The sequence below is a fragment of the Vipera berus genome (genome assembly GCF_964194415.1).
Source record: "Vipera berus genome assembly, chromosome: 1".
Lineage (NCBI taxonomy): Eukaryota > Metazoa > Chordata > Lepidosauria > Squamata > Viperidae > Vipera > Vipera berus.
Genome location: NC_138202.1, coordinates 83,898,091 through 83,912,227, shown reverse-complemented (window position 1 = coordinate 83,912,227; position 14,137 = coordinate 83,898,091). Strand labels below are relative to the sequence as shown.

General features: G+C 37.7%; 1 protein-coding gene across 1 annotated transcript; it reads left to right on the top strand.

Moving 5' to 3' along the window:
- Positions 1-10,104: 10,104 nt before the first annotated feature.
- On the top strand, positions 10,105-13,245 carry RAG1 (recombination activating 1; the record flags this gene model as incomplete). Its single annotated transcript, XM_081327842.1, has 1 exon — positions 10,105-13,245. The coding sequence occupies one exon, from the start codon at positions 10,105-10,107 to the stop codon at positions 13,243-13,245; it is 3,141 nt and encodes a 1,046-aa protein (XP_081183968.1).
- Between the last annotated feature and the right edge of the window lie 892 nt (positions 13,246-14,137).

Sequence of the window (14,137 nt, the reverse complement as noted above, 5' to 3'; positions counted from 1 at the left end):
AAAAGACATATCTGTTGGAAATATTTGGCAGACATAATTTGTTGGAACTTTGATATAATTATACAATCAAAATGATTTTTTTTCTTTTTACAGATAAAATAGATAGCACCAGTGCTTTTTTTTGTAAAAAAAGGTGCCGGAACTCACACACGTCATACAACCTGCCTTGCCTACCTTACAAGGTTCCATCCAAAAAAGGTGCCGGAACTCCGTTCTGAGCATTCTATGAGAAAAAAAGCCCTGGATAGCACTATCTATTAGTGCTATCCAAAACATTCAAAAATCTGTCCACGTGGTGGGGAGAAGTGAAGTGAAATAGTTATTTTATGCACCAGCCTTTGGAGACAACTGAAGCAATTTTAAAGCAGTTGCACAAACCTAGCAAATGATGTGGCTTCTTTAACAACTAGAAAGGGATTTTAATTGGTTTGCACAAAGATGTTATTATCAAAGGTGTCAGAATTCCGGATAGTAATGAGGGATAATTTGAAGCCTGGATTTAGTCCCAAGTACTAAGATGTAATCAAAATGACGATATTGCATGGCTATGTTCAAAGTGCACTCAGTACTGTAGGAAATGTTCATTTGACATGGAATTATTCCTCTTACTATTTTCTGCACTGAATATCTATTTCATTTGTTGATTTACTTATTCCTTTTTGCTTTTTTAAGGTTCCTTTTAATTGATTAATGCTGTTGCCTCTTGGATGGTTTGTACTTGTCATTCTGATGACATGAATCATTGTACTATTTTTTCTTCTGGGTGGGTTCTTCTTGTTTTTCTTGGTTGCTTTTTATATTTTCATTCAGTCTTGCTCTTTAATGCCTTTCTGCATAGACTCTTGCCTAGATTTTTCTCTATTGCTACTGGCATCCTTCAGTTGTGTTGGGACTACAATGTTCCAATTCCAATCCAGCTGCTCATAATCTCTGAATAGATCTAACCTTACCATATTGTTCTTTGCCTACATCACTTTTCTATTTCCTACCATTAGACTGCCTTCTGACAGCTGGCGTGAGCTGTCCACTTCTATTATAATGGTCAAGTGAACCCCCACAGGCTTGACAGCAGATTATACTCAGATATATTTTAGATACAGCCCGAGTCCCTTGGACTGCAAGGTGATCAAACCGGTCAGTCCTAGAGGAGATCAACCCTGACTGCTCTTTAGAAGGCCAGATCCTGAAGCTAAAACTCAAATACTTTGGCCACCTAATGAGAAGGAAGGACTCACTGGAGAAGAGCCTAATGCTGGGAAAGATTGAGGGCAATAGAAGAAGAGAATGAGGTGGCTGGATGGAGTTACTGAAGCAGTAGGCGTGAGCTTAAATGGACTCCAGAAGATGGTAGAGGACAGGAAAGCCTGGAGGAACGTTGTCCATAGGGTTGCGACGGGTCGGACACGACTTCGCAACTAACAACAACAACAAGTTTTTGTTTATTTCCTAAGCTTCTATTTCCTGCTCAAACAGCTTTGCTCTTACATGGTTTCAAAAACATATGCAATATGCTTCATTTTAAAATGAAATGAAAACCCAATTATGGCAGTTATGTGAAGTAAGGGGCAAGAAAAGGGTTGTGGATTTCATAGAATAATGAAATAATGGTGGGAACCTGGAGGTCTTCTAGTCCAGAGGTCCCCAACCTGTGGGCCACAGTGCACTACTGGGCCATGGCCTTTTGTCCACTGGGTTAGGGTTAGGGTGCAGTTATCCCCCCTTGTCCCAGCGCTAGCTGAACCACGAGCCTCGTGCTGGTGCTAGCCAAGCTGTGAGTGTCAAGCCAGCGCTAGCCGAGTTGCAAGCCTCTCGCCGGTGCTATCTAAGCTGTAAGCTTCTCGCTAGCGCTAGCCAAACCATGAGCCATGAGCACTAGCAGCCCCATTTGCGCGCATGCTCATGGCCCTGTTTGTGCACCTGTGCACGCAGCCCCATTTGCATGTGTGCACATGCATGCATAAAGGTGCCTGCCCCTCTTTCTCACTGGGCCGCCAACCCAGAAAGCTTGGCGACCCCTGTTCTAGTCCAATCTGCTGCCCAAAGCAGAAATCCTTATAGCATATCACAATGCTTCAAAAGAAAAATCATCATTGGTTGATTTAAGCCAGGGGTCTTCAGACTTGGCCCTTTTATGACTTGTGGACTTCAACTCCCAGAATTTCTCAGCCAGGCATGCCTACATCATTTCAGTTTTGCTGGCTAGTCTCAGGACATCAGAAGAGCAATGGTTTATTTTTCCAAAAGTCTGCTTTCTATTTATGTGTGTGAGTGCATCTCTTTGAGCCAGTTTTTAATTCCTGGCAATTTCATGGACTAGTTCCTGCAGTTTTCTTGGCAAGGTGTAGTAGTGGTTTGCCTTTACATCCTTCCAAAACCAAAGAGAGAGTGACTGGCCCAAAACACTCAGATGGTTTTGTGCCTCAAAAGGGACTAGAACTCACAATGTCCTACCAGATGTCTTAATCACTACACAGAAGTGGCTCTTTTTATCTGTCTAGAATATTCTACAAAATTGGGAGTAAAATTGGGCTCAAAAGCAAATTTCTCATAGAAGCACAAGTGTTTTTTCTTAACTAAGAGCAGTCAAAATGATGAAATATGCATACTGTGAAAATGATGCAAGTTTTGCCTTTTTGTACCTGTGATGTGATGTTGTATAATATTGTATCAGGTGCTAGTAAACATCACAGTATTGTGATGTAGGCTTGATCCTTGCATCTAGTGAATGACTGTGGGTAGAAGAGCTATGAACTTCCCAAATTTTCAGGATTGAACACGTCAGAATTGCATGTCAGAAAGTTTAGCCCTACTGGTGAAAAATTATTGTAATTATTGTTTTATTGAAATATCCTTGGAAAAACACGCAGTCTGTGTTACTAAGTAAAGTTTGGCTAAAAATCATCAAATGATTCAAAGTGCAGATTGTGCAAAGAAGCAGAAGAATCAGCAGATCATATACACAGTTTGTGCAAGAAAATTGCACAACCTTATTAGAAACAATGACATTACACATTTACAAAACTGATTCACTGGCAGATCTGCAAAAAATGTCATGTGACATTAATGAAAAAATAATGAAACATATAGTTGGAAAAGTAATTGAAAAGAAGCAATTTTAAAATATTGTGGGGTTTCTGAATACAGACTGATAAAATCTTGGCTCATAACACACCAGATATGACTGTGGTTGAAAAGAAGAAAATGTGGATAATTGATGTGGCAATATCAGAAGATAGTAGAACAGAACACAAAGAAAGGGAGAAGGTCAGAAACTATCAAGATCTGAAAACTGAAGTTGAAATTTTATGGCCTAAACTGGCCATGGTGATTCCAGTGGTTATTGGCAAAATATGCATGTTGACAAACTGTACATTTATCGATTACCAAAGGATACATTGCTTGAATACACTACATCAATACTTTATGACATCCTAGCTTTTTTGGGGGAACAATTGATGCATGTAAAGGGAACACATGCTAAAGAACTGACAGCCGTGATTTCACATTGTTTTATGTATAATAATAAGCCTAGGTACGTATGGAATATTGCAAGTATACCAGACAGTTGAAGAAGAAAAATGAGGGTTGGAAGAAGAGTTGAAGAACAATGAAGAAAATGCACCATGAAGGCTTACTGAATGCCAAAGAGTCCAAACTAGCTTACAAAAAAACATAGTTTTATTTGGAACAGCTTACATCCTGTGATGAAACTTTAACACCATCAAACAACATCTCCTTATCCCAGGATCTTAGGAACAACTTGATAGGTGCATAAAAGTGCCCAATCCAATCTCAATATTTGGCTAACTGTGCAACCAATCATAATAATTACATTTTCTCAGGTGGATGAAAGTTATGCTAGGGTTCAACTATATTGGACAGATCTCTTCAGGGGAGCCAGAAAATGAGTTCCTCTCCCTTAAGTAATATGATTATTTTTTTATTTTAATTCCATTTATATCCCGCCCTTCTCCGAAGACTCAGGGTGGCTGATGAGATGTAATTTACAGAAATCCATACTGGATGGGTCATTGCAAGATGAACAAGGACCATGTTAGATGTTGGAGGTCTTGGACATCTGGTGAGAAATGGGCTATAGAAGTCATTGAGCAACCAAGGCCTGTATTTGCAGGACTTTTGGAAGAAAAGTTGTGTACCCATCACAAATGTACCAATGCAGTGATACCTTTAACACTACCAAACAAGATCCGCCTATCTCAAGTCCTTGGGAAGGACTCAATAAATCTAGCCAAATCCAGCCTATATACCTAGCTGACTATGTGATAAACCATAATAAACCTGTAATATTATTAAAGCACAACATGTGGCTATCCCAAGTCCTTGGAAAGGATTCAATAGGTAAACACAAACACCAAGTCCAATCTAAACATTTGGCTGACTGTGTGGCCAACCATAATAATAATAATAAAAGGAATCCAAATTCTTGCATTGTGCATAGGTTCAAATATTGGGTATAAAATCCGTAGCAAGAAGAGCAAGTAAGTCAGTAATTAACATTGTTTTGATGAGCAGTGTGGCATGTTAAAAAGAAAAACAGGTGTCAGCTGGAGCTGAGACTCCTCAACTGTGGATGATAAGCAAGTTGTGGTTAGTAACCAAAATGTTCAGGGAGTTAGGAGGGAGAAGGCTAGAGTGAGATAAACAACAGCCCAAGGAACTTATAAAGTGCAGGAGAAAGGAGAAATTTGATCTTGATGCCAGCTAAGCAGCCATAAAGACTTGGGAGTGGAAGCAAGGTAGGCTGATCATATTCACTACAGTTTTCCAGTTTATTGTGTGATTTCTAAGACTGGAGTAAATAAATGTTTCTTTTGCCAATGATGACTTTTGTGCACATATTATCAGATCCACCCAGCAGACCTTGAATCCATTTCAAGGAGAATATAGATATAAATTAATTAAAGATTCATCTGAGAATCTGGGTCTAAAGGAGGGGGGTGGAGTCAGAGAAATAAGGAAAGGAAAACAATGGATATAGAAACCAGTTAATCTGATGCCTTTTAATGAGACCAGCTGCCTATAAGTGCAAATGATCCAAATTTTATTCAGGCAAAAGAAGAGATTCTGGAAGCTTTGGAGAGAAAGCATTTAGAATTTTTTTGTTGTTGTTTTCAGATTTAAAAAAAATGAAGTTAGTCATAAGGGTAATTGAAACAATTTATGGCTACTTATCAAAGTGAACACTAGGACTACTGTCCAGGTTCTATTCCTTTGCATAGAGTTTACAGATGAGATGTTTCAACTGGATAGAATCATATTACATAGTCTTAGTAGAGCTAAATGTGCAGAGAGATGTAGGAGTAATGTATGAGAAAAAAAAATCCAAATGAGACCTTTTAAATAATCTCCTGAGTAAGTACACATGAGTTATTATTCAACACAAGACAAAGTATTTGATTGGAGAGGCATTATGTATGAAAGAATCTTCTCCTGACATTTTAGCTCTGAACTTTTCTTAGCCAGAAGATGAAATTAATCTCAGACAACCTCTGAGCAATGTAACTATAGCAAGCATTAAGTCAAGGAGTGCTGGTTGGCTCAATGGAAGACAATTATGACTAACTTTGATTTAATTATATCCATTGCAGTGTGCTTCACTGAAAAGAGTGAAGGCAACCTTGCTGTATCCTCCAGGGATGTTGGATCACAACTCCAATAATTCTCAGCCAACATTGATTATACAAGTTGGAAATCACAAGAGCATTCTATTATATATGAAGAAAATCAGGCTGGGAAAACATGATCTTGAATAAGCTGGTTTCTTTAAAAAGTCTAAGAAATATCTTAATATAGAAGTCCATCAGTAATTCAGTATTATCCACGTTTGTTAATCCATTGAAAAGGTTAGGCTTATTTTTAAAGTAAACATGAATTGTTTTGTTAATTATCTGAGCCTTTACTTTTGTCAAATATGACCCTGATACATGTTTGCAGCCCTTTTTTATTTATCAGAACAAAAGCCTGGTGCTATGTCAGCTGATAGACATGTTAAGGTATGATATAAGAGCTACAGAGTACTTCATTTTGCAGTATGTCTATATTGGAATAAATGGAATAAAATGTTTAAATGCAAAATAAATAAATTGAGCCATTTAGAGAAAAAGCCCCAAAGTTTAGAGTCTTATTGTGACTCAATGGTCCAGACAATTTAAAGGCTTATTCTAGAGCAAGCTAAATTGAAGGTTAAACTAGAGAACACTGATATCTAAGCAATAAGCCCCATTGAAGTTAATGGGATTGGTTTTGTAGTACCTTCCAAGGACTGGGTTGTTTAATCTTCAACATGAGAATATTCAAAAAGCATTTATAAATGTATATTGTGACCTACATGTGACTTAAATTTAGAACATTTTCAGGTGAAAGACTGAAGTAGTTACTCTGATGTAATTTAAGTCCATCTCTCTCCTATAATAAGATATTTAATTCTTGTGGGATTATATCCAGTGGTGGTATTCAGCCAGTTTGCACCACTTTGGCAGAACTGGTAGCTAATTTTTTGGTGCCCAGGCCCAGAATGGATTTCTGGAAGCAGCATCCACACAGAGAACCGGTTCTTCACATATTTGAATCCCACCACTGATTATATCCCTTGTCTGTTGCATATGCTGACAAGGTAGCTCATAACAGCATTTCTATATTAGTTTCAACCATTTGATACATAGAAAACAGCTGGTGATTATTTTTCCCCAAATCTGGAAATATGATGCTGTGGTATATGGTAAAGCATATGAAGAAGATTTTGGAGCATGAACAGGGCATTTATGGTCATTTGGATGCTGTTGGCTTTGTATTGCAATCAACCTTAGTCAACATAGCCAACAAGTAAGAAATCTGGATGTTGTTGGCAAATAACACTGTGAAGATTAGATTAGAACATTGCACTACATGTAGTGAATTTCTTAAGATATTATATGCTTAAGGCCTAGAAAAAACTCTAGGTTGGTTAGACTTGACCACTCTGCTGTTATGTCTTTCGATGTTATTGGCTTGATATAATTTGACTTTTTTTCTGGAATAAAAGATAATTGAAGAAAAAGCTTAGAAAGCACAGTCTATGTACCTCTAAGACATCTATGTAAGCCCATTGGATACAACATAATTTAGATGTGAATTCCTCTATTAGAATTTAGGAGCACTAAAACAAGGAGACAAGACTCATTTTTTGTGAATCATTATGCAACAATGTATATTTAGCAGACAGATTTTTTTCTATTTTTATTAGACAAACTGTACCAGCCCATATTTCCATCTCCTTTGCAATTTTTAAAAACCTTTGTCCTGATTAAGATTTAGGAAAGAATTCCAAAGATGTGGTTTACAGTGTGTGCAGTGACACTGAAGCATCTTTCTTTCAACAGTTGAAAAAGTTACATCTTTTGCAAACTCACACAACTATTTTAAAAGTTGGCTCCAGGGGCAGGTGTGTGTGCATCACCACTTCACTTTGCTAGTGGCAAAATGTGAGCGTATTTCCTGTGCATGGCCATACATGCAGAGACAACCCAGTCCCTGCTTTCAAAATAGTTATGTGAGCCTTGGAGAAATTGTGGTTGCTTTCACAATTTGAACCATCTACTTCAAACGCTTGGATAAATAAACCTGATTTTTATTTGAACAATTTAGCAAATTTCAATTGCCATTGAAAATAAACCATTTTGCCATAGAATTTTATCATCTAGGAATGGAGGAGGTCCACATATATGGAAATGGATGTGACTGTTTTTTTAAACTTTCCTTATCAGCCTACAACCTTCCTGAAAATCTGTGGAGGTCTTGCATTAAAGTAAGAATGTGGTCCAATTCTGCTTAGTCCAAACGAAGTCTCCCACTGAGAATATGGATCTTTCCCCACTTTACCTAACCATGATTTAAATAGGCCTTGTCAACATATTTTTTCTACTGTGTCCCTGTTACACTGTCTTCATTTCCCCAGTTCATGAATGCTTTAAGATGTCTTTAATTATACTGGTATCATACTGTAGAAATGTGTTTCCCCTTCAAATAGAAACTTCCATTAGCAGTCACAAGCTGTGTAAAATCTGCTCTGTTTTTTGCCACTAGTTTACTTTGGAGACAAAATCACATGGCATGGAATGAAATCGGAGCTACAGTTTCTGGTGGCTGAGAACCTTCCCTCAAGTCCTTGGTTAGGATTGTCTACTTCCATTCTGCTGCTGACTCTTGTTAATTGAATAATAGCACTAGGCTGGTCAGCCAGGTATACCTGCAAATATTTTAACTCTATGGTCCTTATCACAAAACTGAGACAGATAGATGATGGGGCACCTCTCTATCCCAATAGTTAGGTCCTGAGGAGAATTCACTGGAATCTGGAACTCGGCATTTCTTACCTATAAAAAGGAAAACGAAGAAAAGAAAAAATCCTAAGTAAATGTGTTGGTGGTGATTCAGATCCCTTCATATCTCTGCCCGTTTCTAAAAATTATTTAATTATATTCAACTTGGGTTACAGCAGCATGGGACGTAGGAGGGACAACAGAGGAGTTTAGAGTTTATCAACTCTACAGTCAAATTTGCCCATTTCTCTTGTATTGCCAAGACTGGCAAATGTTTGTCCCAAAGGCTAGTGATGTGCAGAAAGAGAGGATAGTAAATTTGGAGGAGTCAACCAATTAATTTGCTTATCAGCTGCTACACATGCAAAATAAAGAGCGCCCTTCAGCAACTAGTTGGAAGAACTTCAGTAGAAGCATGAGAGAATCAGCAGTGGGGACTGCAAATTTGTTGCCAGTAGCATTTCCTGCTGATTCAAGTTTGGATAGATAATACTTTAAGACTGCAATGAGAAAAGTTCTGTGTGAGGTTCAAACTCCTTGAGTCAAACATATGGATTTGGGATATAAAAATATAGTTGCATGCAGATTTAATTCTACCATTATCAAATATAACCAGTCTTTCCATATGTTTGAAAAATAATTTTTCTTTCATTCTTCTGATCATTAGACATCAAAGGCTGTGTAAGATATTTTTTCAGAACCCATTTTTTTTTCTTTTTGAAGTGTGTTTCCCTCCCATGTTCTCACTACTGATTTCCTGATGTTTAGAAAGGTTGCATACTTAAAATAAATGCTTTGCTCATTGTTTATTTAAGAAGCCAATATTCAACTGCTGTGTTGCTAATAAAAATAGGATTTTTTTTAATGGCAAGCTTGTTCCTAGAGAGAAGTACGTATGGTATCACTTGGGGTAGCCAATCAGCACTCTGCAGAGCTGTAGACCACCAAAACTGAAATCATTATATTCTTCTTTTCAAAGATGGGATAAACGTATCAACCATAAGAGACTTCCTTCCAAAGAAAATGAAGTAGTTTATTCAGATTTGTTCTTATATTTAAACAGGAACACATATTCTTACGTATGTGTTTAGAAATGCTTTATCAAGATAGCATCTGTGGTTAAAGACTGGTAATATTCATCTTTCTTCTCACTATGCAGGAATGTATTCATTCCTCTCCTACCAACATGTTTATACACGCTGCCAATGCTTGATAAACATTTTGGAAGAGATGAAATAAAATATTGTCGACTATTTATTAATGAAGCCTTCTTAATATTTAGCATTGGTTTTTATTCATTGTCTATCATATTGTTAATCATGAAAGTTTCTCACCAGTTTCTCTTTTCTTTTCTTTCTTTCTTTCTTTCTTTCTTTCTTTCTTTCTTTCTTTCTTTCTTTCTTTCTTTCTTTCTTTCTCTCTCTCTCTCTCTCTCTCTCTCTCTCTCTCTCTCTCTCTCTCTCTCCTCTTTCTTTCTTTCTTTCTTTCTTTCTTTCTTTCTTTCTTTCTTTCTTTCTTTCTTTCTTTCTTTCTTTCTTTCTTTCTTTCTTTCTTTCTTTCAGCTTTCTGGCCCAGGCTGAGAGTTTTAATTGGGGTTTTTTATATTTTTCCCAGGGATTTAATTTAATCTTTTAAAATTGTTTTTAATTTTTGTATCAATGTTTTAAGTACCCTGTAAACCACCCTGAGTCCTACGGGAAAGGGCGGTATATAAATTCAATAAAATTCAAAAAATCAAATTCAAATTTCTTTCTTTCTTTCAATAGCTAATGCAGCATCTGCCATGATGGAGAAGCTACCCCCACCAAGCATAAACTTGTGTTTTGGACCAGAACATGTCCAACAGCCATATATGAAATTTTCTGAATGGAAATTCAAGCTGTTCAAAGTGAGATCACTTGAAAAGCCTCTTCCTGAAGATAGCCACCAAGCTAATTCTGCTAAAGAAAATATGACAGGTTCTCTGGACATCACTGATGAACAACCTAAGGCAGCAGCTATAATGTCACAAGTGCTCTTTGAAGCAGACACCGAGTTGAATAAAAATAGCTTGGCAGGAGAGAAAGAGGTGTTTCACATGAGCCAAAGGGAGACGGAAGCACACCAAGCAAAGCTGCAGCACCTCTGTCGCATCTGTGGAGACTCACTGAAAACTGACCCTTACAAAAAGTGTCATCCAGTTCATGGGCCAGTGGATGAGGAGACCCAGGCTCTTTTGAGAAAGAAAGAGAAAAGAGCCACTTCCTGGCCAGATCTTCTTGCCAAAGTTTTTAAGATTGATGTAAGGGGAGATATTGACACAACCCATCCTACTCATTTTTGTCACAACTGTTGGAAAGTGATTCAAAGAAAAGTCAGCAATGCCCCCCATGAAGCACATCTTCTAGAGAAAGATCCAGTGGAGTGGCATCCCCATTCAACAAGCTGTGATGTTTGTGTCACTTCCTTTCATGGAGTCAAGAGAAAGAAATCAATGTTGAATTCACAGCTGAGCAAAAAACTCAGGATTATTGCTGGACGTACTAGAAAAATAAGATGCGTAAGAAAGGTAAAGCAACTAAATAACAAAAGTTTAATGAAAAAAATTTCAAACTGTAAGCAGATCCACCTCAGTACAAAAGTCCTTGCAATAGACTATCCTGTGGACTTTGTAAAGTCAATATCTTGCCAGATCTGTGAGCACATCCTGGCTGATCCTGTTGAAACAACATGTAAACACTTATTCTGTAGAGTCTGCATTCTTAAATGTCTTAAAGTAATGGGAAGCTATTGCCCATCCTGCCAATATCCTTGTTTTCCTACTGATCTAGTGAGCCCTGTAAAATCCTTCCTAAGCATCCTCAACAATTTGGTTTTGAGATGCCCAATAAAAGGCTGTCATGAGGAAGTGTTTTTGGAAAAATACTGCCAACATCGTTCTAATCACAAAGGGGCAGAAAGTACGGACAGCTATGTCTATATCAACAAAGGTGGCCGACCGAGACAACATTTGCTTTCATTGACCCGGAGAGCTCAAAAGCACCGCTTGAGAGAACTCAAGCTTCAAGTGAAAGATTTTGCAGAAAAAGAAGAAGGAGGAGACGTGAAATCTGTGTGCCTAACTTTGTTCCTGCTGGCTTTGAGATCTAGAAATGAGCACAGACAAGCAGATGAACTGGAAGCTATAATGCAAGGGAAGGGATCAGACCTTCATCCAGCTGTTTGTTTGGCAATCAGAGTCAACACCTTTCTTAGCTGCAGCCAGTATCATAAAATGTACAGGACGGTAAAGGCAATTACAGGAAGGCAAATTTTCCAGCCTTTGCATGCTCTCCGAACAGCTGAGAAGTCCCTTCTGCCTGGTTATCATCCCTTTGAATGGGAACCTCCTTTGAAAAATGTGTCTAGTAACACAGATGTAGGCATTATTGATGGGCTGTCAGGAATACAACAGTCTGTGGATGACTACCCAGTGGATACAATTGCAAAACGATTTCGATATGATGTTGCTTTGGTGGCTGCCCTTATGGATTTAGAAGAAGAAATTTTAGAAGGGCTGAAAACTCATGACTTGGATGACTATTTGAAAGGACCTTTCACTGTTGTGATTAAAGAATCCTGCGATGGAATGGGGGATGTCAGTGAAAAGCATGGCAGTGGCCCAGCTGTACCTGAAAAGGCAGTTCGATTCTCCTTCACACTTATGAGCATCACTGTAACTCATGACCATGGCAGTGCAAGGATTTTTGAAGAAAGCAAACCCAATTCGGAGTTGTGTTGTAAGCCTTTATGCCTTATGCTGGCTGATGAGTCAGATCATGAGACCCTCACTGCCATCCTGAGTCCTCTTATAGTAGAACGAGAAGCCATGAAAAATAGTGCATTGATACTTTATATGGCTGGTATTCCTAGAATTTTCAAATTCATATTTAGGGGCACTGGATATGATGAAAAACTGGTCCGTGAAGTTGAGGGTCTTGAAGCATCAGGCTCTACTTACATTTGTACACTATGTGATGCCACTCGCCTAGAAGCCTCTCAGAACCTAATCCTGCATTCTGTAACCAGGAACCATGCTGAAAACCTAGAACGGTATGAAGTGTGGAGGTCCAATCCTTACCATGAAGCTGTAGATGAACTACGTCACAGAGTGAAAGGTGTTTCAGCCAAGCCTTTTATTGAGACTGTGCCTTCAATAGATGCACTTCACTGTGATATTGGCAATGCCGCTGAATTTTACAAAATATTCCAGTTTGAGATTGGTGAGGTGTACAAAAATCCCAATCCAACCAAAGAAGAGAGAAAGAGGTGGCAGTCAACTCTTGACAAACACCTTAGAAAAAAGATGAATTTGAAACCTGTAATAAGGATGAATGGAAATTTTGCCAGAAAACTCATGAGTAAGGAAACTGTGGATGCAGTCTGTGAATTAATGAAATGTGAGGAGAGACATGAAGCCCTCAGAGAATTAATGGACCTTTACCTTAAGATGAAACCAGTATGGAGGTCTTCATGTCCAACCAAAGAATGCCCAGAACTTGTATGTCAATACAGTTACAATTCTCAGAGATTTGCTGAGTTGCTGTCAACTAAATTCAGTTATAGATATGACGGAAAGATTACCAATTATTTTCATAAAACACTTGCTCATGTTCCAGAAATTATAGAACGGGATGGTTCCATTGGTGCCTGGGCAAGTGAAGGAAATGAGTCGGGCAACAAACTGTTCAGACGCTTTCGAAAGATGAATGCCAGACAGTCAAAATGTTATGAGATGGAAGATGTTTTGAAGCATCATTGGTTATATACTTCAAAGCATTTACAAAAATTCATGAATGCTCATAATACATTGAAAAGCCAGATGGTCCAGATCAGGCCAAAACAGGCTGAGAGCGATGTCATGATGATGGAAGATTCTCTGGAGACTTCTGATTTCATGGACTTCTAAGTGGAATTAAATTTTGCATTGGTCTTGCAGCTGAAAAGTCAATATTCATTTGCATCCAGAAATAGTGGAGAGGTTTTGTTTTTACACTGAGCTGTAAAAACCTTGAGGAAAGCTGTTTGATGGTGGGCTGTGCTGTTCTGACAACAGGTCTATAACACAAAAGTGTGTGGGAGCAAATGTGGTCTGGCTTAACAGCCAATTTTAAAGAGGAAAACAGAACCAAAACCAGTAATTATTTTTCTGTGACCACTTTTAAATAAATACTATGTAGAAGGCAAAATAGAACAATTTCAGTAAAATTTGTAAAAGGTTGATGATAATATATTGCTTTTAGAGCAAACAAGATCAAACATTGTCCCCATATTTTAAAAAGGGGAGACGGAAGATCCATACTGCAGATCTTGGAGGCCAGAAGCCATTAAAAAGAAAAAAATAAATGTTTAATTAGATAGCTAATTATTTTCTAAATGATCATAAACTTGCTACTTGACTATTTGTATTAGTATTAGTATTTTGTCCAGTAACAGACTTCAAGTAAGTCTATTTAGAAAATAATTAGCTATCTAATTAAACATTTATTTTTCTTTTTAATGGCTTCTGTCCTCCAATTTCTGATCAATCAATCTGCAGTATGGAGGCATTGATACACAGGTCTATGATTGCATGCAATTATAATTATAAATAGTAATTCAATCTTTTAAAAAGTTATTTCTAGTCAATTTCATTATCCTAAAGTTTTAGATTTTGAATAAATGTAAAGGAAGATTTGGAATAATACCCTTACAATTTATTTTAAACTAGACTATATATATTTACCAGAAGTTAAGCTGATCCTGAGGGAGTCTTTACCTTTTATCTGCCATGAAGTCAAAATCTGAAACTATGTCATTAA